The 26,690-nt window shown below is 43.5% G+C and overlaps 2 protein-coding genes across 13 annotated transcripts in view; one reads left to right on the top strand and one right to left on the bottom strand.

The window, feature by feature from the left end:
• The window catches only part of FBXL20 (F-box and leucine rich repeat protein 20), a 142,669-nt gene extending 127,156 nt beyond the window's left edge, over positions 1-15,513 (top strand). For 4 of the 6 annotated variants that reach the window (XM_073235545.1, XM_073235546.1, XM_073235548.1 and 1 more), the window contains 6 exons: positions 1,271-1,401; positions 3,389-3,449; positions 4,408-4,452; positions 5,926-5,982; positions 6,969-7,181; positions 8,683-15,513. In XM_073235545.1, coding sequence (XP_073091646.1) covers positions 1,271-1,401; positions 3,389-3,449; positions 4,408-4,452; positions 5,926-5,982; positions 6,969-7,181; positions 8,683-8,790 — 615 coding nt within the window. In that variant the 3' untranslated portion in view covers positions 8,791-15,513. The remainder of the gene's footprint in view (positions 1-1,270; positions 1,402-3,388; positions 3,450-4,407; positions 4,453-5,925; positions 5,983-6,968; positions 7,182-8,682) is intronic. The other 2 variants (XM_073235549.1, XM_073235550.1) reach the window with 2 other exon arrangements.
• Positions 15,514-17,158: 1,645 nt separating this feature from the next.
• LOC108383691 (transcription factor CP2-like protein 1) lies at positions 17,159-25,667 on the bottom strand. Of its 7 annotated transcripts, none has more exons than XM_036990909.2 (15): positions 25,530-25,667; positions 24,883-25,006; positions 24,670-24,743; positions 23,824-23,929; positions 23,610-23,716; positions 21,385-21,537; positions 21,103-21,213; positions 20,531-20,628; positions 20,348-20,402; positions 19,978-20,071; positions 19,521-19,611; positions 18,983-19,065; positions 18,334-18,479; positions 18,157-18,208; positions 17,159-17,535 (listed from the first exon to the last, which is right to left on the bottom strand). In XM_036990909.2, exons 3-15 carry the CDS (start codon positions 24,721-24,723, stop codon positions 17,498-17,500), a joined length of 1,188 nt encoding a protein of 395 aa, XP_036846804.1. In that variant the 5' UTR covers positions 24,724-24,743; positions 24,883-25,006; positions 25,530-25,667; the 3' UTR covers positions 17,159-17,497. The 7 variants fall into 7 exon arrangements, 6 of the variants coding, with proteins under 6 accessions (XP_036846804.1, XP_036846805.1, XP_017495777.2 ...); XM_036990910.2 differs by having other exon boundaries at positions 24,883-25,003; positions 25,530-25,666; XM_017640288.3 differs by having other exon boundaries at positions 24,883-25,034; positions 25,530-25,665.
• Positions 25,668-26,690: the final 1,023 nt, after the last annotated feature.

Genomic DNA, 26,690 nt, shown 5'->3' with positions numbered 1-26,690 from the left:
GTCATTCTTTCCATCATTCCTTCTGTACAGTGTGAGGAAATAATTCTCAACATTCATGAGACTGCATGTTCCTGCCCACTACTATTGAAGTGACCAAAGTACTTTCTTGATCCATCTTCTTTTTCTTGACTAATTTGAAAGTGGAATAGTTTAGTAAATTTTACTCTTTTTAGAATTTTAAGTATTGGTTATATGACTTTTTATCTTTCTTCCTCAGTAATTCCTTATAGACTTTAAAACATTAAGAAGAAAAAGGCAGCATGGCCCTACCATACTTTCCTAATATTGTGTGAGAGTCTCATTGGCTTGCTAAAACATGTTTGCTGCTTCCTCCTTTACATTTCCCCTCTCCTTGTTCAGTAATGACAGTGCATCACAGTTGGTGGCACTTTTTTAGGTACACATGTGTCTGTACCTCCTGAATTTAATCCTCATGACAAATCTTGTGTCTGCCATGGCATCCATTTTTTATCCCTATTTTGTGTCAGTTACACAATATTGAGAACTTACTGACTTGAGCAGTGAATATTTAAAGTTTGATTTTTATGTTTTCAGTTGTCTTTACAGCCAAAGGAGACTGTTTGATTAAACAGAGATGACAGAAAGCTTTGTTGTGAAGCTTACAAAAAATTAGTGAATCTAACAGGCAAATTGAAGTGCTTATTGTATCCAACATGTGAGGATGTTTATACGTGATGTCTTTTTTCCACTGTAACATCTTTGTGTGTTCTTTTTTTCATTTTAAAATAGTTTAAAACATACAAAATTTGAGTTGGACACAACTATTTATAAATTAGGATATTCTTTATATTATGAAGCTAAAATAAATAAATTCATGTATGATTGATACAGGATTGTAACTGTCATCACAGGCTTCATTTTTTTTCAGTAAGTTAATATCAGTGTCAACTTTGAACTTAAAAATATGTTTATACTATTAAAACACTGCTCTTCTTATCTGTTTTCTAGGTTTTAAAATCGTTTAATTGAATCTACCCTATGATGTGCCCTGTGCTGTTTCCAGCCCCATTAGGTTAAAAGAATCCCATTTAGCTTCTTTTCTTTACAACAAAAATGAGCACAGATTCTCTTGCAAACTAAATCAAAAGGAACTGGAAGGAAGAAACAAAGTGTGTTTTCTTTTAGGTCTGCTACCCAATTAATATTAAATTGTTTTCTTTTTGGTACTTATTTTCAGAGGTAACTTTTTTCCTTCTTTTTCTTCTACTAAGTTACTAAATCTATGTGGTTTTTTGCTCTTTTTTTTTAGCAAATCACAGATGAAGGTCTTATTACTATTTGCAGAGGGTGTCATAAATTACAGTCCCTCTGTGCCTCTGGCTGCTCCAACATCACAGATGCCATCCTGAATGCTCTAGGTCAGAACTGCCCACGGCTTAGGTAAACATTTCTTGTTTATCTCGGAAAAATCAAGGGAAAGAAACAGGCCTCCTTCACCTATGTTTGTTCCTTGGAACCTTGACATTTTTCAGGTACTCGCTACAAGGCCACTACCCTTTCAGAAGCCCACCTATTTACTTTGTTCCTCATTTGACTACATGTAATTGGCCTGAACCAAGGGGTAATAGTCCCCATTTTCTACCTCTTTTATTCATACTAGAAAAAAATCAAAATTTTGTTACATTGCTTGAAAAAAGAAATAAAGGTGTTTTCTATTATTAATGTTTTCATTTATTTCCTTTCTGAAGAAAGTTTTTAAAGGCCTGACCTGTGGTCATTTATGTGGTAGTAATGATGCCTGGTAGATAGAATATTTATAAAGAAATAACAGCTCTGCAAGAGAAACTCATTTGTGCTGAATGGTCTTTAAGAGCCATCCTTAATTCTCTGTGGCTCCTTATCTCTGCCTAAGTATAAGATTGGCTAAATATTTACCAGGAATGCTGTGTGAACATGCACCATGGTATCAAGCCTATGTTGATTCTGTAAGAGCATGTGTACCTTTATAATAAATAGGGATGATACCCATATACCTTTTTTTTAAGTAAAAAATATGTAATATTTACTATGTGTTAGACATGTTTAACCATTGTTTCAAGTGATTTACTAAATTAATTAATTTAATCATTATGACACTATATAAACACTGTTATTATCTCCATATAGAGAGGTCAAGTAACCTGTTCAAGGTCTCACAGCTGGTGAGGGCAGGAACAAGGATTCCAACCCAGGCCATCTGGCTCCAAAATCCATGAAACCACTTGTCTTACCTGTAATAACCCTTGTAAACCAATAGAGCTTTCTTGAAACTTTTTTTATAATCACCTGGCCATGGGCCTAACCATAATTATTGAAAGAAAATTTGCCTACATATCAAAATTCCTTAATAGATCATAGACTTACTCGTAAAAATTAGTGATTTTGTATTAGAAACCTAGAATAGAGTACTATTCAGGAGTTAAGGAGGTAGCCAAACTCCTCTAAAAATATTACATGTTACCTTTCCCTGTTTTAAAGAGAGGAGTGTTTAGCTGCATCCTCCATGATTTAAATTTTAGAATAGAAAGGTCCTCAAATGTGATACTCAAAAGTTAGCTTCAGTCAGATCATGCTTTCCCATTAGATAAGCATTCATTTCTAATTGATTGTCAATAATAATTTCTTATACTTTAAATTTATGTTTTTCAACTTTCATAGCAAGTAATTTGTCAGCAAACATATAAGTGTTCTTTGGTACCATGTGCAGATGCCACCAAACTTTTCACAGAACAAGTTTTTGATTCCCCAGTCCTGTGGTTGGTATTTAGGTGGGAGTTTAGCCGTTCCTTTGTAAGGGGAGTGGCTGTCAGCTCAGCACCGCTCTCCAGCTGGGCCTCCCTGTGAGCCTCTAGGAGGAGGCAGGAAGCTTAAGGCTATTTTTTCATGAGTATGGAATTTATTGTTTGGTAGAGGCCTGTAGTTAACCAGTCTGTCCCTTCACAGCCTTTTAAAGCTGTTTAAATCTGAGTGAACCTTAAGTAAAACAGGGAAAGAGGATAATTTACTTAGCAACAGATTAACTGAAACAGAAGTCTTTATCTCCATTTCCTTTGTTTTCTAGGAGCAGGCTGCCCTCTGGGGGTAAGCAGTAATGCCATCAAGAAGGCTTTTAAATGCATTTCCCATGCATTTTTGGCATTAACTACAAGCTTGTTATGTTCTCCTGGTTGCATCACCCAGAAATGTGGTATTTACAAGACCACTTATGATAACTCCATGAAAATGAATGGCAAGATCTGTATACAGACTTGCTTAGCTTGTTCATGTCACTCCATATTGTATAATCCTTAGGGAATAGGAGGTTGTTTTCTTAAATCCTTGCTGTTATAATAAACACAGTTTTCAAGCACCAAGGGTCTGACCTTCCCTTTGTTTTTTTTTTTAACAGAATATTAGAAGTGTCAAGGTGTTCTCAATTAACAGATGTAGGCTTTACCACTCTGGCCAGGGTAAGTATTTTTTCTGGGTTCTGTAGGTTTTGTTTGGGATTTTATTGCAGAAGAATGAGCAGTGAAGGGATAGCAGCAGAATTGAGGGTATGGGGGAACTTACCTGTATCTGTGTTCTTGAGCATTCTTATGTTACAGCTACAGGCCTGTAGAATACAGATAGCTCTGGAAATGCAGACATGCATTGGAGAACATGTGCTCCTTCATGAGACTTGATTTCCCACATTTTCATAAAATGATAAACTAAGCAGGGACTTTATGAAAGAACTTACTTCATTATTTGGTACCAGAGTGGTGGATGAAAATACTATTGAAAGGAACACATAAGCCTGATTTTAAATGGAGATGTTTTAAGAGATTCTCTGTATTCTCCAGAAGGTTTGATACTTAGAATGGTTTGCAAATCGCTGTATAATAATAGTATTTACAATTACACTGTCTTTGAACAATGTAATAGAACATGGAAAGGATATTTGCTTTCAGGCAGATAGATGGAATACTGATTGGATGGGGGTCAGCTCATGCCATAACTAAATGAGGACATAAAGCTTCCCCTCCACTCTTCCAGAGAAACATTTTTTTTTAATTGAAGTATCATTGATACGCAATTTACAAAGGTTTCACATGAACAACATTGTGGTTTCAACATTCCAGAGAAACATTTTTGTTAAATTATTTATGGTTGAAAGGATCTCTGTATTAGCTCAGTATTAATGTTCAAATTTATTGGACTTGTAAAATGTTAGCTACCTTAAATATGGAATAATTGAGAAATTTCACTGTGATCAAGGCCTTTAAAATGTGCAGTTAATAAAACAGAAATTGACATTACAATGACAAAAACTCTGAAACTCTTAAGATTTCATCAGTATATTTAATACAACTTCTTAGTTTTCTGGCCTTAGATTTTTCCCTTGTTTTAAATTTACACTGTAGTGTTTTGTTTTGTATTTTGTAGAACTGCCATGAGCTTGAAAAGATGGACCTGGAAGAATGTGTTCAGGTAAGATTGTACGTTTTTACTCGGAAACACTGTGATAGAAATTTAACATAATACATGCATATCAGAATGCTGGATTCCCTACCCTAGTGTGGTGTAGTGCCTGGCGCACTGCCAACTCTCTGTTTATTGAAGTGTCCTCCAGGCATACCAGACAGAACTGCTCGTGACGTGTGTTAAGGAACTAGAAAAATACATGCCATCAATAAGGTTTCTGTTGCAAAGAAAGAAGGCCTACGCATTCAGGCCATAGTATGTTAAGATGATTCCTTAGAACTACAAGGTTATAATACTAGTAAATAATTAAAGCCCCATCACACTGATACATAGCACTGTCCTTTTTTAGCTTAAGGGACCCTGGACCCCTTTTATCATTAGCCCTGGAGACCCAATTCTGGACCCCTGCTCTTTGGGTAGGGAGACCTACAAGATACCTCTTTATCAGTAATTTCTTTTATTACCAATTCTAAGAGCTTTGAGATTGGATGATTGGGGAGAAACTTGGAAGGGGGACTCCTGAAAAGAAGATAGAGCAATGAATTTTTTTTTTTTGGTATCATTAATCTACAATTACATGAGGAACAAATATTTTTAGTGGTAAAAATAAAGAAGAGAAAATACTTTGGTAACTGTGAGGTCAGTTTTTTCTAAGTTACTTGTTATCTGGACACTACTTAGTAGCTATTAGTTCTTCCTAAACTAAAACGTGTTCACATGCATCTATCTCTTGCACATGCCTGAGTATCCTGTGTGTCCTTTTCAGTGTTAGTTCTCCTGAGTGATGTGCACATACCTACCTGCCCCAACCTCCTACCACCCAGTCCCCGCCATTCCTTAGCCCCTGTGAAGCTATGCATATTATGGTAATAATAATCTCATAGTTGGAGAAGAATTTGGAAAGAAGTGCTGTTTAACTTTCCATTCTAAGATAACTGTTCAGGACTGTTCTTCCTTCAGGACTTCTTCCTTCCTGAATGTTCATAATTAGCCCAGATTCCAGCAGCCCCTTTCTGCCACCCTTGGGAAAATAACTGACAGCTAAGTTATCAAATCTGATTTGTGGCATCGCTTATAAAATATAGGCAACATATCTAAAAATTTGAGGGTGTTCATACATTAATTTTTTTCATGGAGCAGTGTCTTCTGATTCTTTTCTGTGCTGCTTCTAAGGAGATAGAAAAAAAGTCTAGTGAATACAAGTTACTAGGGGCAGATTTTCATTCATTTCCAAAACAAAACAGAATTTTCAGCAGACCTGTTCATAGTGAAGACTAGAGATGACTAGATGTGTTCAAGCCTAGCCTGGATGGGTTCTCAAAGAACTGACTCAGGTAGCTGATGGGATTTTGACTTTTAAAATTCTGTTATTTGATGATTAGTAACAGGATGTTACTCTAGAATGTAAGACTAGTTGAGAATGAGGTATAGCCCATGAGTTTTTTTAAATTATATCTAAAACGTATGTGTTTATTTCAGATAACAGATAGTACATTAATCCAACTTTCTATACACTGTCCTCGACTTCAAGTATTGGTGAGTTTGACTTTGAAAGCTTTGTATGTTCATTGAATTTAATCAAATCACAGCTCTTAACTTTCCTCTTGGTGTCTGGCTACCATTTTTCTCCAAATTGCCAACTTAAAGAGGACCAAGTAAGGACCTGAGTGAAAGGGAAACTGACATAGGAACTGGAAGAGTTAATGTTTCTGTATCAATACTTGGAGACTGAAAACTGACAGGGAGAATATGAGTTGTCCTTCCCACATGAATTACACTTCAACTTGAATGATGTGTAAATTTCAGAGATCCAGGGAACAAGGTGGTCTAAAATAAAATTTGCTTCACCTTGGGACCAGATGCTCCTGTAAAACAGAATCCATCAAGGCTTTACTAGGGGGGAGGTCTCTGCTACCACTTCCTTACTAATGATATGGGAAAGCATTCTGGTTGACTGTCCTCTATCTAGGCTTATTTTTGGTGTGTGTGGTGACATGTTACTATCTAAAATTGGGTCAAGGGTTCTGAGTTTCACATGGAGGAATCAGGGATCTAAGGAAAATTGATAAAGTGAAGAGATTTGTGAAGAGATGACCACACCTGACATCTTTAAGAACCATCTTAAGTTAATTAGCTGCTTGGACTTGCCCCTGTACCAGGTATTCAATAACAAGTCCAAATTCCAGAAAATTTTGTGCAGGAAAAACTTGAACCCCACTTGTCCCTGTATAGAAGAAAAGTGTTAATCTATGGGAAAGGGATATTTTATTTTGTTTATGAATTATTTCATAGTACATAAATTCACACAATATATTTAGAATCACACACAGAAATGTGAATTACTGATTTTCAAAAGCAGAACCCTAGCAGCTATTCATTTCTCCTCTTGGATCGAGTGATGACTCCATTACTTGAAACCAAAATCAAACCAGGAACATCTCCTTTCTAGTTGTACACAGGCCTCTGGCTAGAAGAATGCTGTAAGATACTTCAGTGCCCTTCCTTGCTCTATTTGGCTGCAGAGTCTGTCTCACTGTGAGCTGATCACAGATGATGGAATTCGTCACCTGGGGAATGGGGCCTGTGCCCATGACCAGTTGGAGGTGATTGAACTGGACAACTGCCCACTCATCACAGATGCATCCCTGGAGCACTTGAAGAGCTGTCACAGCCTTGAGCGGATAGAACTCTATGACTGCCAGCAAATCACACGGGCTGGAATCAAGAGACTCAGGGTAAAGATGGCTACATCATTCTCCAGCTCTAGTGTTCTTACCACGCTTTCCTTTTATTTTTCCTCCTCCATTTCCATTTTCTTTTTAAGATTTAGATTCCTGTGGTTTTTATATTTATTTGGACATTTACAAAGGAAAAAAATACAGAGAGCACAGCTAATGGTAGATAGTTTTTACCTGTTCCAGATGGAAATTTAGTAGAAAAACACCCACTGAAGGGAATAAAAGTAGGCCTCCCAGCAGAGTCTTCTCCAGTGATGTCTAAGGCTTCATCACATGCCCACACTCAGAAAGGCATGTGCCACATTTTGGTTCTAAAGGAAAGAAAGGAATAACATAAAAGTATTTAGTTAAATAGGATTTAAGAATTTTAATTTGTATCTCCTTTCACATCATACCCTTGTGCAGGAGCTCTTATTTTTTAAGACAACAAATGGAACGGGTCAAAAGTTTTTTACCTTTTCTTTTTGCCCCATCCTCCACAGTAGAGAGACCCATGCATACCAAATGACTGAGAGATTGTCAGTAAGGAGGTTATAAAAAAGCTGGATGAATCTATATGTTAGATTATTCAGTTCAACAGACATTTATTGCAACATCTATTTCACACCTACTATGGGAAAGGCACTGTGCTTAATTAGGCCCTTACAACCAACCTCTTAAAAAAAATGCATGTTGGCCATATGGCATTTGAGCAAGTAAAGGAGTACCAAACCTCATCCTGAGTTCCAGTGGACCTCAGTCCCTCCTCTCCCTTTGGACCTAGAGGACTGCGAGCGTAACTGCTATGGGGAGGCCTTGCAACCATATTCCTTTCACACCAAAAGAGAAGAGCCACAGGTCAACCAGAGCCTCTTCTTCCCACACTAGCATTCCTGGACCTGCCTGACTGGCAGGAATGTCTTCCAACTTTGAGTCCTCAAGAGTCTTTATCTGTTCTTCTAGTAACTTAGCACTTTTCCACTTCAGTTTAGCTACTTCTGTGTATGTCTGGATTATAAGTTCCCTAAGAGCAGGATCTCCATTTGACCATCTTTGTACCCCTCTTACTTAGCTAGCACAGTGCCTTGAACATAGTAGGAATTCAGAAGCTACTTATACAGTAAAAACTAGAAACATGTTAAAAGAGGATAATGAGGTTTTTTTAAGTATCAGAAAAAACATTGTCCACAATGACTTGGAAAAAATTACTATTATAAGTTTATATAGTTTTCTTGCAACTATGGGAATCCAAGTAGGAATCCCCTTGAGACGAGATGAAGAGATTAGTATAGTTTTTCCCCAGTTTATTTGCAGGTCGTAAAATTACGTGAGCTGATTTGCCCATTTAGAGTAACTTGGGATAGTACAAACGAGAACCCAGGACTCAACATCCAGACCAGTGTTCAGCCCCTGCCCTGCTTTCATGTCCACTCATTTCCTCAGTGTTTTTCCTGAAAAGCAACGTTGCTTTTTCTTTTTAAGCCCTCTCTCTTAGTATGATGTTTCTGTCTTGTTTCAGACCCATTTACCCAATATTAAAGTCCACGCCTACTTCGCACCTGTCACTCCACCCCCATCAGTAGGGGGCAGCAGACAGCGCTTCTGCAGATGCTGCATCATCCTATGACAATGGAGGTGGTCAGCCTTGGTGAACTGAGTATTTAATGACACTTCTAGAGTTACCGTGGAGTCTCCAGTGGAAGCGACCCCAGTATTCTGGGCAAGGGTTACAAAGTGAGGGCAGCGTCCAGATTCCCAAAGCCACACATAACATGTGCATACCACCCTCACCCCACCACTCTAGCTCTGTGACCAGGGGACTGAAGTCCTTGCCAGCTTTATCGAGTGGATTGGTAAAACTTAACCATTCCTGTTGGACATGCCCAGAAGAAGATCACAGGCAAGGCAGAGGGAATGGGGCATTCCAGCAAACCCAGTGTTAACTGCTACTACGGTTTCTTCATTTTGTTAGGGGTTTCTTTGGCGATTTTGGAACATGCAGTCCTCCAGGGGCAAGGAAAGCATAGAAAAACAATATATGTTGTATGTAGGGACCAGAAAGAAAATTACTTTGCATCCTATGAATGGTAGCCATCCACTGTGAGATGACTACAGAGCTTCTGTGCTTCCTTGTTCCCATGCCAACATGCTGAGTATGCCCACAAAGAAGGCTCGTCCATTCCTCCTGTGTTTTAGTATTTGGCCCAGAGGTTTCTTAAATGGTTGCAGTGAAATCACTGTGGCCCAAATGCAATTACTAACTCAAATTGTCACTCTCTGTATTGTGCACCTGTCCTGTGTTCACTGTTGCGCCTCCCGCACTCCTGCCCCGTCTGCCACCTGTTCACAGTCTGCTCACTCACACTCAGTTGTTACTCTTTTGCTGCTGTTGTGCTTACAGTTTGCATTTTGGATGATTAGTTGGGGTAACCAAACACTTAAAAAAGAGACATTATCAATAAATATTTTTTTAATTCTAAGTTCTACCATTAGGGGACCCTGCCTGAATCTTTGCCAGTCTGAAGGAAAAATACAACAGAAGCAAGAAAAGTTATGAGAAGAAATTAAGCAAAAACTGTTTTGATGAAAACAAACTTTGCCTTTTGGTTTCTGTTTTATCTTGTGACATATGATCATATGCATGATATGCCCAATATTCTCCCTGCACATTTTTCCTTCCATCAAACTTCACTAACTTAATGAAGAGAGATAAATGCATTATTAGTGAAGAATGGAATAGCAGCTCCCAGAACTGAGCCTGAAAGCCCCCACCACCCAAACTCAGACATTCACTGAGATCAGGTGTGACCAGCAGCACCTCTGAATTGTTTCTGTGAGGTGGTTTTGCTTCAACAGGAGAGCTGCTAGAGAAGCTATGCGGTCTAGCCAAACTGTTTCTCTTTTTTCCCCCATTTCAGCCAATCAGAGATACAAGAATGATCCTGTAACGCTGGCCATTTGTATGTCAGCACAGATGGGATCACATCTAATATTGGAGCCTCAGAGAGCCAGAGCCCTTTCAGTCCTGTCAGTCTTATTTCTCTTGTGCTCCAGAATTCCCATGAATGAAATGCAAGGGTAGAGAGGTGAAGGCATTAGGGCAACAGAAAGAGAACACTGAGAGGGAATGGGGGTCTGCCCAACCTGGTCACCAGAGCTGAGGGCAGGGTATGCTGTGACCCAATGCTCAAAGTCAAGCAGTTTTCCTTCCCCACGCCCTGCTCCCTCAACCACAAAAAGGCAGTCATGGAGGATGAGGGAAATAAACTGAGTTTCTAAAGTATAAGAAGTAGATTTTTAAACCTTGTATGATTTTTTATAGGATGACCTTGCTTTCCTTTGGTGTTTTAGGACATAAATTGCTGTCCACCACTATCTTAGATGATCTTCTGAATGATCCAGGCTGTTAAAAGGCTTGTTTCAATGCTGCAGGTTCTACCAGCCTTATACAAGAATAAAATGTGATTTATTTCTCCACAATCAAATGAAAGGGTCTTAGAATCTGTACTACCCACCATTATTTAGCATGTTAAATTTATTTTAAATCCTATTTTATTATGCCTTTTTAAAAGTTCGAATTATTGTGTTTTTCATTCCCCCTTCCCCTATGCTCTTCTCAAATTACCATATAAAAGACATACTTTTAAAATTGAAACTCTCCTGGCTATACCCCACACATACAAATATACACACATGTGCACACATTTCCAAATGTGGCTGGTAATATTCCTATCCCCAGGTCACTCATTCAAACAAAACTAAAAAGAGAAATATTTAGGAGCCATCTGCCCTAATGCGTAAGCTTTCTTTTTTTCATAATGTCCAAACAAATTGATTATCAAAACCTGATTGATTAGTGAGTATAGATTTAAATTGCCCAATAATTACGGCTGTTAAGGTACTTCTTTACTTAAAAAAATACCCAAGTTTAAAAGACCCTATTCACCACTACCTGAACATCTTGAAAATGCTGTTTCTCTAGTCAAAGAGTATACATAACCATGTGCAGGTCCATGTGGGCTTTCCCAGGCAACCTCTGCCTGTCAGGCCAAGAACTGTTAAGTAAGAGAAAGTCCCTGGCATGTGCAGCACTAGCTTGTATGTGGCCATGGAGGAGCCTTGTTTCTTTATCAAGAAAACTTCAGGCCTGTCAAGCTTGGATGAAAATACAGTTTTTATGCCAATCTGCAGCCTATACCAGCTGATGAAATGTACCAGGACTTTGAGACCCCAGAACATGGTAAGTTTTGGTCTGGTGGAAATGCTTCCTGTCTCAGCATCAGGGACACTTGAAAATTCAACAAGCCTTCATTAGTGTAAGAAAACTCCTAGGAAAAGCTTACTTGTCTGGCTCGGAGCGCCTCCAACAGTATGCCTTGTTTAATGAGAAAATAAGTATTGAACAGACAAGAGATTTGGGATAAATAAGAAGGTACCTTCAAAGCGATTGCCATACACTTGTAGTCAGGAGGAATTATTGCTATGGCTTTAGAGAAAGTTATTTAAACATCTAGATCACTTCTTTTTCAAGCAGCCTTTTCCCAACATTTTCCAGCATCATTTGTGATACATCAGTGTCTTTAGTATCGTTTACAGCCTCTTCATCATCCCCATGAAGGTGATTCTAGCATTGGGGGGGTTTTTTTTGCATTGGCTTCTCCATTTCCTTCCTACACTAATTCTTGCCCTCTGTATTTAAAGCCTTCACCTCACCCCCATGATGCTGCTGATTTATTCTCAAATGCTTCCTGTCTAGCTTCCTCTTTGGGTGGTTGTCCTGATTTTGGCAAACTCTCCTGGGCAGCCTTGAATTCAGTAACTGGGCGCCAGGCCATTTTTCACTTAGTATACTGTCTTTGGTGTTTGCGTGCTGAGTTTGAAATGGAAGTGTTGAATATAAAGCGAGGAGTAGGGGGATCTGGCTTCATCCTTTATTCCATTATTAGGAATATGAAAGCACATTGTGCTTTATGTAAAAAATGTTTTCTCCTATTAAAATCTTTAGTGGATGTAAAAGTACTCCTTTAAATGGCTTTTATAAATTTCCAAACCTATTACGTTGATCTAACAGACATATAAGTCACAAATTTCATATATTCCTCATATCACACATTTAAGAGGGAAAGCTGATATTTTCTTGCTGCTTTATTTTGGGCTCCAAACTCTTTGAACAGTTCAATATAGTATAAAGCTACAGCAGTCAAGTTCTTTCATTTCTTCTAATTGCCTTGTAAAATGCATTGTTACTAATACAATAGGCTGCGGATGCCCTGGGGGTCCTAAACCAAGTATGTGTTGTAACCCATCTTGGTTTGAGGTTGTTGGAAGTGTGAGAGAGTCACTGGAAGGAAGAGAATGGTTTCTCGCCTGCCTGTTTGGGCATGATATCCTTAGGTGATGGTGTTGTTTGGAGAGAAGGAATACTTGAGATCATGGTCGGCCCTTGGCCATTTAATGTTTATTATTTAGACTGCTCATGACAGCACCAGTAAGAGAGGAGCTTTAAAGGAAATTGGTCTCTTCCGCCCTTTCCCTTCTGTGTGCATGATTTAAGGTGAAGTTTTCTCTCCCTATTGTGCATCCTGGCTGACAGACTCCTTCAGTGGTATGCTCTGAGCCTCCGGAACATTTTATTAAAAGATTTCCTTTTCTGTTAGCCCACTATTTCTAGGATCTTTAACCATCTCAAACCCAGGCAATGTGAATTAGCTGAGTCTTGTTCAAGAAGAGATTTTGGTTGTTCGGCAGGATGTCTTGGGGCAGAATCCGCCGCCCCCACTCCCACCCCTGTAGTGATTTGGGATGGAAGAATCATAAAAGCGTACAGAATTCAGCCCCTCCTCACGTTTATTTCTATCATAAATTTTAATTGTAATGGATGATACAGAGAGCTTGTATAAGACCATGTCAATAGGGTATAATTAACCCAGATAATTTGGGAATAAAATGTGGCTGTCTTTGCTATATCCAGATGCCCTAACCTAACATCTTGATTCTCCAGCAAAGAACCTGCCGCTCTAACCTTGCGCTCTCGCTTGGGACAAACTTAACTGCCTGCCAGAAACTACCATTTGAGGCAAGTGCATGAAGTGCTTCTGCAGCTCTCACTCTCAAGGCAAGTCTACCTATTTTGTCCATTTTTATTCTTAGGAACATCATTTCTGCATCTCTGAAGCTTTTGATCCTTAGGGAAGTCAGTAAAAACCTCTCAGCTGCATCTGAGTGAATCTTTGGAGCCCAGGAGTGTTACACTTAATTTCTAGCAGGAAGTTTTTGGACAAGCTTACATGGGGGACGTTAAGAGAAACTCCATAATGTACTTCTTGCATCTCTGCCTCATGTGTTCTGAGTAAGCCTGGGAAGAGTTTGATACACAGGTGTTGATGCTCAGTGCTTCCTCAGCCAGGGTGGTTGACCTCCCTTTTAGGAAATATAATCATGAGCAACCAAAACTGTATCAGTTGGACCTATCTCTGTTTTTCAGCGTCTTGTTTTGAAGAATTGGGGTGGGAAAATAGTAAACGAGATTCAAAGTAGAGAAAAGAATCAGTTCTGAAGTACTTTGCTTTGGGTACTTGCATCTGTCCTGAATATGTAGAAACAGCTGTATCACATGTGAGTAGATTTACTTTCCTCTCCATCCAATGAATTCTATGCCCCTCTTACTGGCAAGGAAGGCTTCTACTTTCACACACACAACCAGAGTCGTCAGATGGGGATCCGCACCATGGAAAGAACCACCAATGTATCCCAGCAGCTTCTGACCACGGTTCTCCGCGGGGCAAGCGCAGGTAGGCAGTAAATGAGAGAATCCCTACCCAAAGAAGAGATGGGAGAAGAGAGGTGTCCAGACACATACCTTTTTTCCTCTACCACACCCGAAGAACACAGGAGAATCTTTGAAGTAATGTCTTTTTTATTAAAGTGGAAGAAGAAAACTGCCCCACTAAGTTTCGCTTGTCATTGTACTACGTACTGATTCAAATCTGAACCCCACTGCTGCTCACACACACGCATGTGTTTCTTACCTTAGCCTAACCCTTCTCTGCCCCTGAAGTTATTGTTCTGTTTGGTTTTTCTTTTCTTTTCCTTTTTTTATGGCACTAGAGAATGAGAACGTAGTCTTAGAAAATCCTAACTTGAAAAGGAGTTTCTAACTGGCATGGTTTGGTTAATTTACCTATTTCCCTCTAAAGACTTGAACGATTTTCTTTCCTAGTGCTATATAATAGATCTGTATGTAATAAGTGAAACCTTTGCTGCTACTTTTCTGGGTTTACATTAGTTTTTTCCCACCCTGTAGAATAGTTTCTCATCTGTGCTTCTCTGACGACTGTTAATTTCTAGTAAGTGCAGGAAGAGGTGAGCTTGAGATTTCTTCTCCTTCACACTACCCACAAATTACACACTAACCTCTAACACACAAGACCATGGGATGGGGCTCATCAGAAGTACTTGTGTTTTTTCTTACCATGCTGCAGCTCTTGTAGCTGGCCCCTGAGGGTCTGTCACTACTCAGTCCAAAGGGTTACTGTAGAAAGAGAGAGGCCTTAATTTTGCCTTTCTCCATTTCTGTTTAAAGACAACCTTCAGATGCCTCCCACTCTGGCCGCCTCCTTTTTCCTCCCAGGAATTGTTTCCCAGTAAACTGCCTGGGGCATTTCCCAACTGCTGTCCTCACCTTTGCTCACTTTCCAGTGACCCTGAGAGCACAGACCTGAGAAATACGGCCTGTGCAGAGCTCAGAGAACTGTGAGGGCCACCCCTGCCTGTCAGACTCTGGGGACAGAGATGGACGGTAAATGGTGCTGTGGGATAAATTTTTATCTTCAAACAAGGCTGTTTAATCCCTGCACCACACCCACCCACCCCACTCCATGCCCTGAGGGGGTAAAATGCAGAGGGTGGTTGGTTGGCAGGGTCTGATCGCAAACATCACTCTCTGGCCCTAAGCCTTCTCCAGCCATCTGGCCTTCCCTGGAGTGCTTTGGCATGCAGGAGCTGCTGCTTGTTTCTCCACCAGGCTTGCGCCTATGCTTAGCCAGTCCCTGGGGCCAACACAGTTCCCTACGTGGTGACCTAACACCAGGTTCCATTAGCTGTCCACAGGACTGTGTTTCCACCCAACACTTGGCGCTTGAGAATGGTGGGGAGGGAGGGTTATTTAAAATAAATAAAATCCAAGGTGGCAGTAGAGGGTTTCTTTTGCTTTAAAAATCTTTGGACAAAAAAAAAAATTTTTTTTGTTTTTTATATATAAATATATAAAGTAAATTGTTATGTAATTATTATTGTTTCCTGTATGTTCTAATTTTGTTTTATGATGTAATTAAAGGAAATAAGCTGTGAAGACTTTTCATTTTGCTGCAGAAAATAGCCTGATTTGAAGCTGTGATTCTTAATTTCCTTGAACCCTGGAACTCTAAAGGTTCCTGAGGCCAATGAAGGGGCTGCTTCTTGACATCCTTCTATTTTTCTTAATATCCTTTAATACCTTTCATTTATTTATTATTAAATGCCCTGAACTCCACTTGTCTCTAAGAAAAGCAGAAGACATAAATCAGTTTCTAAAAAGCCTTTGTCTTATTAGTAAAAATTCAACCTGACCCTTACCTGCAGAACATTGCCCTTAATCAGCCCCGGAGTGCAACTGGAGTAGTGCTATGGTTAAATAAACAAGCTGCAGTCAGATTACCTGATTCCACCCACATGACCTTGGCCAGTTAACCCTTCTCAGTTCTTCATTGGTATTGTAAAGTGGGAATAACTACCTGCTTTAGAGCTATGAAGATTAAAAGAATAATGGCACATAATTAATACTCATGTTAGCTGCTTTTATTCCTTTCAACAAATATTTCAGTATCTAGTCTGTTCCAGAGGCTCCTAGGTTGAGTATGCAGAAGTCAATGCAATAGGGTCCCTGTTTTGGTGGAGTGAGCAGTGGAGCCAAGCCCGTAGCCTGAATTTGCATCTTGGGGAATCTGTTCTTCTATGAAACACCCTTGCAGAGAGCCTTGTGGACTCACAGGCCCCACCTGAAATCCACTCATTCTGCATAAGGTAAAGCCTGGTCTGGATTAGTTGTCTGGGGCTAAAGGGTCCCTTTCAGCGATGCAAGCAGGTGCCTGCTCAGTTGTCCCTACTGAGTTGGCCTTGGGTGAGGAGGCAGGCACTTTAGAGGTTTTAGAACTTCAGAAGATTGCAAGCAGACTTCCCCTTCCCCCAACCATTGTTAATCAATTGGGCAGGTGTTAGAGCCTTCCACCCTCCTACACAGCCTCCCTAGCCAGAAGCCATCTAGTTTAAGACTCACCAAAGATGATTAGCAAACTGAGGTAAATGATCTATAAGGAATGAAGCAGATATTTTTAAGAGGGCACCTTGGCCTGTCTTCCACTCCATGCTTACAGGTTTTCCCTTTTCAGTGTATTTGAGATTTTTCATAATACAATTTTGAAGGAAGGGGATTTTAAAAAAGCAGAATACGATATGGCCCAATATCACCTTTTTTAAAAGTACTTCATTTAATATAAAAATTGGTTTTCTATATGGAAAAAAGATACACAGAAAAAAGTCAGTTTTGGATGAATTACAGACCTCAAAGTAAAATACAAAATTTAATCTAAACTTTGAAAAAATGTGCATAGGAAATCACGACCTTAACTTGGAAAGATTTAAAACAAAAATTAAGAGATTAATAATTCATCTATATTTCTAAATAAAAGCCCCATAGCCTCAAGTTTCAAGTATAGTTGTAGTATTTTCCAAATCTCTAGGACTGAAGCTTTTAGCACAATGATTTGATAGTTGGATAGCCTGTTGGACGTGTCAGTGATTAGTTTTTGCTGAAACTAATTGAAAAAAAAAATAGCCATTTTATTTATTCCCCTGTCCCAGACTCCATCCCTTGCCCTAGTCTCTAGTTAAAGCAGAGGACATTTCCCCAGACCACAATACCAAGAATACTGAACAAGCATTGAACGACACATTAAATACACCTTTCTAAGTTACTTTTTATTAATTTCAAAAAGGTAATTCATTCAGCAGGACACCTTGGGGCAAAAGCTCCTTATCCTATTGTGAGGTGTTTTGTCCTACAGGCTTGGCCAGCTCAACTCAGGGAGGCTGTGCCCCAGGTTTCAACGACTGTTGCTGCTGTGCAGAAATGTGATCCTGGGGGCTGCTTGTATCCTCTCCAGGAGTAGGACACATGAGGTGTGGCTCTTCTGCAGCCTGATGAAGCAGCCAGGGATCTTAACAAGGCTGGTGAACACAGCCCCAGAGAACCTGGCTGGCACCAGTCTCCACCACTTGTAACAGGGGCACCCCTGTGTCTAGGTCAGAACTAGGTAGTAGCCGTCTGGATTCTGCACTGGAAACAGTAAAGAGAGCATCATGGGGAGGAGGCAGGCCCCTGGCCACCACCTGCACTGCTCCCAAACCACCAAGCACCCCTGGGCGCATCTGCCAGACGCAGGTATTCTTCCAACCCCACCCTGAGTCCACCTGTTTAGGAAGCCTCCCTGCATACTGTAGCCCAGCAGGAGGGAGAAACAGTAGCATCTGAGCAACCAGAGCCACAAGCAGATGAGTCAAAAGTGCTCTGCCCCAGGTGGTGTCCAGCAGGCACCTGCCTTTCTGCCTTCTATGATTGTTGGGTGAGGGTAGGCCAGACAGAGGGTCCCTACCTTCCCCTCTAATACAAAGTCCATGACACACAAAACGGGGACATTTTTTCCCATCGGAGAATGCATTTATTCAGTCACATTTTTCCAGAGCAATGAATAGCTGTCTTTTAGCTATATGAATCTCTGTCCTTTGACACAAAGCTGGCATTCAACAGATGTTTGCCAGTTGGTGGGACACAGCACAGTCCCTTGCCCCTCCCCACATACCCTCAAGGAACCGTTTACTTTCATTTAGGAGACACTATAAACAGTCTTACCCATTCTGGGGCCTGCCAGACATACTCCTTTCCCTCTAAAACCCCTACCTTTCTTCACCACAGCCACAAAATATGATTCATCCTTAAGATTCCGAACCACCTGCAAGGAAAAAGGGGCCCCTGAGACAATTCCATTCTTAGGGCCAAACAGCATAAGCCAGGGTAGGGACAGGGAAACAGCCTGAGGTGGAAGAGGTATCAAGGCCTTTGCAGGGAACCACTTACCTGGTCGCTGAGGAGAATGAGGATGCCCCCAGGACCCTGGTGGAAGAGGCGGTGGATCTGATTGGCTGGGAGGGCCAAGAGCTCAGCCAGTTTCTCCATCAGCTCAACAGCACTGAGCTCATCCAGAGAGACCTCATGATAAAAGCCTGGGAGTGTGGGCAACACGGGCAGAGGTAATTTGGGAGAGGGTGCCCAGAAGGAGCCCCAGATACCAGGGGAAAGGAGAGAGCAAGGTGAAAGCCTCAGGGGGAGGGGCTGCAGTGGGAAAAGGAGTAAATAAGGGAAAAGACTTATAAATCCACTTGGTCCTCACCTTTGAGGAGGCCAAACTGAGGGGAGCCCTCAGTTTAGAGAAGCTGAGATGCCTACATATGAATGGATGGAACCCAAGTACAATAACAAGATTATCAAGTTCTGTGTTCTAACCCCACATACGAATAGAATGACAAAATCAGGTGAGGTTAGGTAGTGGAGTATTCCCAGGGAGATACCCTAAAAGGAGAGGACTACTCTGGTCATGGAAGACGGGATTTTCAGGGAGAGCATCCTGAGTCCTGGGAATGGAGGAGCACCACCTCCCCAGGCCAGAAGAGGTTTCGTATAACCACACCTGAATTTCTTGTCTTCTAGAGAGAGGCCAGAACCTCACCTGAGTCAGGGTTCTTAGGAACCTCATTCTCTTTCCTGGGGGCCTCCTGAGCCACATACAATGTCAGCCGGTGACGGATGGGCCTGGGCCAGGAAAACAGTCTTAAATATCAGTCCTTTGTAACTGAACTAACAGCTCTCATTTTAAACCCCCATCCCTCGGAGAGACCCCCACCTCCCAGGTCTCAAGGAAACAGGTCACCAAGCATTTTTTAGGCATTTAATGAAGGCTAGATCCTGGGGGGAGAGAAGATGAGAAAAGTCCATCTCTGTCCCCAGAGGCTGAGTGCTGTAGATGGAATGGCCACAGAAGAAAGAGGTCCCAGGAGTCTAACTTTGTAGCCCAGCCCTACCAGCTGAGCTCTGACCTCAGGTCACTGTCATTGGGCCTAGGTTTCTTCCTCTATAAAAAGAGGGAGTGGGACTAAGTGGTCTCTGAAGTACCTTCTGGCTTGAACATTCCATGAAACGTGGCTGCTAATTGAGTTGCTAAGTGCCACTCTAGTGGGAAAGGAACTCTGGTTGGCAGTGCCCAGCACCTGTCTCTAAGAGTATTGAAAAGGCGGATCCCATCAGCAGCCCCGCAGATCTGGATGAGGTCCTGGCGGGTAAGCTTCAGCAGATCAGTGCCTGCAGGGTCAGACAGAGCCAGACTTGGGGAAAAGGCCTGGGATCAAGGGCAGCAAGGGACACAGTCCAACATTAGTCTACAAATAGTTCTGGTATATCCAGATATGGGATTCAGACCCAGATTCGAATCCCAGCTCTGCCATTTGCTGTGTGTCCTTGGGCAAGTTATCCAACCATTCTGAACCCTGTTCTCAAGGGGTAGTATATAATTACAGAAGAGAGCCTAGCAAGCATGCCTGGCAACAATTAGGTCTAAATAAAAGGTGGTTGAAAGGCACATAGCAAGCCAGGACAGTCAGGCTTCCTGCCTGCGTGTCCTGCCCCTGATTCCGTACAGGTCTGGTCCCCACCAGACCCCAGCCTCACCAGTGAAATTGGCCAGCATCCTGCAGTAGCTCGAGAACCGGTGCCCGTGCAACCACTGCTGAGTCTCTAGGATTGAGGCTCCGGGGTTCAGATCCTGAGACAAAAAGCGGGAGGTCCAGGTAACACCATGGATCTGCAGCCTGAGGACGAGGGGGAGGGGAAGCACAGTCCCTGCTTTTGGGGGCCCCAAGTCTGAGACGGGTGGCGACTCCTTCCGGTGGGAAGTGCCCAGCCCTTATCAGGGAAGTTTTGTAATCTGTAACCATACCACATCTTTCCACCAGGGGTCAGGGCCACCCTATTCTGAAGAATGAAACGAATCACTGAGTCTTTGGGACAGTGGTTGGGGGATTGGAAAGGGAAGACTCACCTCAGTTGGGCTGCCCCCCAAGGTGTCCAGGGTGAATGGTGGTGAGGAGCAGAGCCTGTCGGGGAGCAGGGTCAGGGGCTCTGCAAAGCAGTGCAGCCAGCCTTCCCCAGGCCTGCCCTGGCATGCAGAGTGTGCCCTGTCATGTGCGTATCCCCAGGAGGCAAGGGTTGAGAGGAACCTCACCTCTCTGGGGACAGGAGCTTGCAGGAGTGTGGGGACGTCAGAGTGAGAGGACTGAGAGGCTGGTGGGGCCCTGCACTGAGCTCTGGCCATGGTGAACACTGTGGGCAAACAGCAAGATCAGCCTGGACATTTCCAGGGCAGTGGTGGCTGTTCACTCCCCAATCTCTGTCTGTTAAGAGCTGACAAGGGGCCTGCCTTGGGCCAGATTTGGCCCCTGTCCTAGGAGCCCCGGACAAGCAAAGTTCCTGCACAAAGGAAAAAAGTAAAGGAGCTTACAGGTGGGGCTGGGGTAGCTGGGGAGTCTTCCTGGAGGAGCTGGCAGAAAGGAGCTGCTCCAGGCTAAAGGAGCAGAAGTGATGTGGGGCCATGCGGGGCACAGGAGAAACAGGCTGGAAGGGCTCAGGTCCTGGAAGTCTCAAGCTACACACAGCACAGTTCATCCTTGCAGGAAACGGGTGGAATCGCTGGGGGTGCTGTGAGGATCCTGGAGCAGTGGCAGCCCTTGAGGCCTCAGTTTCCCCATGTGTCCACTGAGGATCTTTTCTCCAAACCCCTGCCGCCCCAACACACACCTCCACAAAGACTGTGCTCTCACAGGCAGTCTGATACTTGTCTCTCTCATGCAGGGGCTGTTTCTCAATCTTCTCCCGGTCAGTTTTCAGCTTCCGGTCAGCTCCTTTGGGCTACAGGAGGGTGACAAGGAAACCTCACAGACCCCCTCTCATTACAGGAGGGGCTGTAAGAAAGAGATCCAGCCCCCCACCCACCCAGAGGTGGATCTGCAGCAGAGCAGGGCCAGAATTCACACAGCCAGCAAGGTGGCCCTGATAGGGAGAGGAAAGGGGTCTCTGCACCTTGAACACCTTGATGAGACAGCCAGCCGAATGCAGGTGCTCAGGTGGAAGCTCTTTGTCACTGAGCTTGAAAGTGTCGATCTGAAGGCGGAAGGGGACACCTTTCTCACCACCCTTTTTCCGAGGCGTGAACTCGGTGCTGATGCAGTGAACCTGAGGTGGAGAAGCAAAGAGAAAGCCAGGTGGCTCCAGGTCCCACCCACATGCAAGAGGTTCCATCTAAAACCTGTGACCTGCCAGTCTCGTCAGCCACTTGTACAGCAACTTGCCATCCCCAACCAGTGTCTTTTCTTAAAATGTAAGTTTGTTAGGTTCTTTCCAATGTTCAAACCCTTCAGGGGCTATGGTTGTGGGATGAGAAGCAAAGTTCCTGACCCTGACGTCAGAGTCAAGTCCAGCTTTTGTGTATGGCTGTTTTCTCCCACCCATCAGTGAACCCAGCTGACCCACTAGCCAGCCTAACCATGACCCCCAGCACACCTGCTAGTTCTCCCTAGTATCTTCTACCTGGAAAGCTCTTCCTGCTCACATCTGAGCCACAACATCCCATTTCAAAACAGAATGCCCAGTTAAATTTGAATTTCAGATAAATAACAATTTTTTAGTTTAAGGATGTCCCAAGTATTGCATGAGACATTTATACAAAAAAAACTCTTTACCTATAATTCAAATTTAACTATATTTTATTTGCTAAATCTAACAGTCTACTCTAGGAAGTCTTCCTGGCCTGCACCTCCCATGGCCTGCAGCCTCTGTGTTCTGACCAGCACTAGGATTCCAAGGACAGCAGGATCTTCCCCTCTGTTCACACCTGCTGCCCTCAACAGCCCTCCCACAATCCTGAGAAGAATAGTTAGTGTAACAACTTTATAGGTAAACAAAGGCTCACAGAGATTATGAGACCTGGGCAAGGTCAATGTGCTAGGAAGTGGTGGAATGGAAATAGTGCTCCATCTGCCTGACTCCTAGTCCAGGTGCTTATTAGACCATGATGGGCCGTCCAAAAAAGGGCTTACAGGCAACCTCTGACAACATGGCTTGATTATAAAGGGGAATCTGTTCAACATAGGAAATTTGAGTAACACTGAAAAAGTTTAAAGAATACAGGCACCTCCCAACCATACCACCTGTCAGAGATGTTTACATTCAAGCATTGTTTCTTCCTATCATTTCTCTGGGCAAGAAAAAAAACATGTATACACACATGCTTATTTTTACAGAATAGAAATGGAACTTTTAAATACCAGTTTGTACTCTGCTTATCTCATAGGAAAGCAGTTTCTCTTGTCATTTAAATATTTCTCAGAGGCATCATTTTAATGGCTACATGATTTCCACTGTAAGTCTGTACCAAAACTTATTTACAAGTCAATCCTTTTCCAGTGGGCATTTTGATTGTTTAAAATCCTTTAACATGAAAAACAGTGCTGCCATGAAGAGCTGGTAAATGTATCTTTGTGTACTTACTGAGTACTGCTATTGTTTAAATTTTGTGATATGGTACTATTGGGTAAAAGTATGAACATTAAATTTAATAAATTTTGCCCAAATGACACCCTACCTACAGAATGGTATTTGCATTCTTAGGATATGAGGGTGTTTATTTTCCCAAACCTTCCCAATCATCGTTTTTTTTAAAGACTTGGCCATATTATATATTTTATATATATATATAAATTCAATATATTCAATATTCAAAATATATATATAAAATTCAAGGGTTTATATACCTATAATAAGGGGATATATATATAGTTTTAATCAGCAGTTTATGAGGTTGAACTATGTTTTTTGGCAATTTGTACTTCTTACAGAAATTTATATCCTTTGCCTATTTTTCTAGTGAGCTTTCATCTATTTTTTCTTATTGATATATGGGAACTTTCTATATATTAACACATAATATGTCATGAGGCAACAATTTTCCCTTTTGATGCCTCCTTTTAACTTTGCCTATGTATTTTTTATAATTTTTATCAAGCTAGGTTCTGCCCTGAGTTTTGTAATTTCTTCCATTGCTTTAACATTTAATAAGTCCTTCCCTATGGTGAGATTCAAAACATTTATCCATCTTTTCTCAAGGTGCTTTCTGGAAGTGAGTCATTCTCGTCCCCTCACCCTCACCCAGACTCACCTTCCTTTCCTGCTCCAGGCGGCTGCCGCAGCCCCCCACCCTGACCCCCCCTAGACCTCCAGCCTCCTCCCAGTGCCAGCTTGAGACTCACCTGCAGGAAGACGGAGGTCCTCTTGCTTGGGTCCCAGTGAAACTCCACCGTGTTGAGCTGGGAGGGCAGCACCTGGGGCTCTATCACCCCTATGGACAGTGGCACATCTGCAGACATGGGGTGGCAAGCAGGGAGCAGGGCTCAGCCCTCCCCATCCACAAGGGCGTCCAAGCCAGAAAGCAGCCCCAGAGGTCCCTGGCTGCTCCCCACTCACCAATGTCCAGGATGCGGTCCCCTGGCCGGCTCCACCGCCACCCGTCCAGCTGCTGCTGCTCCGTGTACTGCAGGCGCCGATCATGGAACACCACACGCACCACACTCTGTGGGCGCAGGAAAGAGCTCGCAGGGCAGGGGGTGCCTGGGCACTTAGGAGCCAGTACCCACACCTGCGGTAGGCCGACCACCCCACCTTCTCCACCCCTCTACTTGCCCCCCACCCCCAAGAGGCATAAGCACTTAGAATACTATATCTGTGCCAGACATCCACCACCACTCACAAGCTGTGAAACTGGGAAAGTAACCTAGAGACCCCGAGCCTCAGTTGCCTCATCTGTAAAATGGGGAAGTTAATCCCTTCCCACTGTTAATCACTCTGTTTCTTTTCTTTGCAGCAATTATCAATTTGCAATTTGTAATTGCATATAATTTATGTAGTTACAATTTTGTCTCACCCCGTAGAATTCAAGCCCCCTGAGGAAGGGAACTATATCTCTCTCTTTACTGCTGAATCCCTCGCACATAGAACAGTTTCTGGCAATGAATGTGAGCTAAATAATTTTTTTGAGAGAAGGAATCATGCGTGTGAATAATGCTATGTAAATGTATTTCTAAATCCTGATTCTGCTACTTACTGACTCTGTGTCCTTGAGAAAATACTTAACCTCTCTGTGCCTGTTTCCTCAACAATTCCTGCTCCCACTGAGCTGCTGTGAAGGTCAGATTAAAAGGTAGACTGAAGAGGCTTCTATTTAACAATGACATCACAGCCATGACTTTGGCTTCTGGCCCAGAGGGACAGTCATATCTGGCCTTTGCCAGTTCTGGGAGGGGATGCACTTACCTTCAACAGCCGGGCCCACTGGGTGGCATCTGCTAACTTGAGGTTGCAGAGCATCTGCACTTCATAAGACTGGCCTGGGAGAAATTAGGGGGATGTGTGAGCCCCTCTCTGAGGGGCAGAGACAGTGCCTGCCACCCCCATGCCACCCTAGGCCCAGCCCCCAGAGCTGCTACCCCACTTAAGCTAAGCCCTTTCTCCCCCAGGTCTGCATACCCTGGTTCAGGTAGGTGAGGGTCTCCTCCTGCTGCCTCACAGCCGGCGAGGTGGCTGCACAGAGCACGTACCGGAATGCGGAGCAAGGAGGCTCTGCACTGGGGATGTGGGGCAGCTCCTCCTGCTTCAGGTAGGGCAAGGGCAGGGACTCCCTGCCAGGTAAGGCGGCACTGCTGGCTTTCTGCCCTGCCCTGCCCGCACCCCCACCCCCCGCCAGGGGGCTTTGGCTCTTTCTGCTATATCCTTCATCCAGGCAGCCTGCAGTTTCCTATAGCAGGCACCCCAGCAGCAGCCAGGGCCTAAAGGACCCCCTTTCAGCTCCTCTGGCCTCTGGGAGACCTCCCTTCAGGTGCACATCTCAGATACTACCAAACATCTACAAATATCTGCCATCAATTACTTGTTTGCAACTTCAGAGCTTGCCTGAAACCAAGTAAGTGCCCCAAAATAGTGTCTGCGTGAGTGGTCAGGGTGTTTTGAGATGTCCCAAGACACACTAGATTCCAGGTGCATTTGACCACTTTCCCACCCCTAAAGGAGCCCAACAGCAGGAAGCCTATCCCTGAAACAGATGCCCTCACCATATCAGCTGCTTCCCTGGGACAGGGTTCCCCTTGGGGGCCAGGGAAAGGAGATCTGGCCCTTACCTGAACAAGCTGTTTGGAGGTCCAGGGTACAGTTCCCCAGGACTGGGCCACAGGTGCTCTGGCTGGTTGTGCCAAAACAGCATCTTGGAAAGGGGGTGGGGCCAGCCACACACAGAAAGCTCCTCACTGGCTTGAACTGGACCCACTGGGCCATCCACTTGGGGCCTTAGCTTTTATACACATAAAAGGGGGGCAAGGCCTAGGGCCTCTTATTGGCTGAGTACCCAGGGCTCTAGGAAACTTGAGATCTATCAGGTAGCCCAAGCTGGGGGAAAATCAAGAAATAGTGTTCCTGGGTTCCCCACCAATCATCAACTTGAAGGGAAGATAGTCGTGCAGCAAAACAAACCACAGGGATGGACAGCCACCTTCCACCATTCCCCAAGAGGCCCAGAGACGGTGAGGGGCACCCTCAGGCTTCAAGACTGACCTCAGGTCCATAAGCCATGTAGAGTCCTGGAGACCCATGGGCCCGGACCCCTTATGTGACCCCATGGGAGGAGGCTGACTGCACCAGGGGACAGGGCAAGCAGGCACATAGCATCACATGGACCCACAAAGGGCCTTTGCTCCCCACTGGTCTCCCCCTACCCCCCAGCTCACCCCCCCCCCCAGCATACACAGGTGCAATGACGGCAGGACGCCTGTCCTTTCACTGGGGCTGCCTGCTAGGGGACTGGAGTTTACAGAACATAGTCCAGCTTGCTGTGGAAACAACTCTGGGATTGGTGTGGGAGGGAGAGCCTGTCGGTGGGGAGGGCGGGGGTGTGCCCATAATGTTCCCTCTGAGGGCAGAGAAGGAGAGAGCTCCCTTGGGCTGAGTTCCCTGCTTCTCCTCTGCCCTGGGGCAGGGGGTGGACTGTGTTTATGGACAAATACAGCCTGCCTGGGGAACAGCTTCCTTCTGCACACTCGCCCCTGTTGTCACTATACACAGATAGCACCCACCCCCTACTACTGTGTTTGGTATAAACAGATGAAGGACTGCAGGGAGCAGAGACAGAGCTCTGAAGATGTGGCCTGACCTCATGTGCCCGTAGCTAGTCAGGCTGTGTGATTCTGTGGGGAGTGAGCAAAACCAAAGATGCCCCAGACCCCCAGCAGGGTACCTCCCTCTCCAGGCACCTGGCCTGGGGTCCTGCTCATGCTTCCTTCTCCCAT

This window comes from Manis javanica, chromosome 4 (genome assembly GCF_040802235.1).
Source record: "Manis javanica isolate MJ-LG chromosome 4, MJ_LKY, whole genome shotgun sequence".
In the NCBI taxonomy this organism is placed as follows: Eukaryota; Metazoa; Chordata; class Mammalia; order Pholidota; family Manidae; genus Manis; species Manis javanica.
The sequence above is the reverse complement of the archived record's forward strand: the minus strand, read 5'-3'. Positions and strand labels throughout refer to the sequence as shown.

What these genes read in the sequence shown, in the direction of transcription:
- LOC108383691 (XM_017640288.3), bottom strand. Translation starts at nt 25,612, where the DNA reads ATGCTGTTTTGGCACAACCAGCCAGAGCACCTGTGGCCCAGTCCTGGG. An exon ending in CCTCACCTACCTGAACCAGG is followed by an intron (nt 24,744 to 24,882) that starts GTATGCAGACCT and finishes AATTTCTCCCAG; the next exon opens with GCCAGTCTTATGAAGTGCAG. An exon ending in GATGCTGGCCAATTTCACTG is followed by an intron (nt 19,612 to 19,977) that starts GTGAGGCTGGGG and finishes CTGACCCTGCAG; the next exon opens with GCACTGATCTGCTGAAGCTT.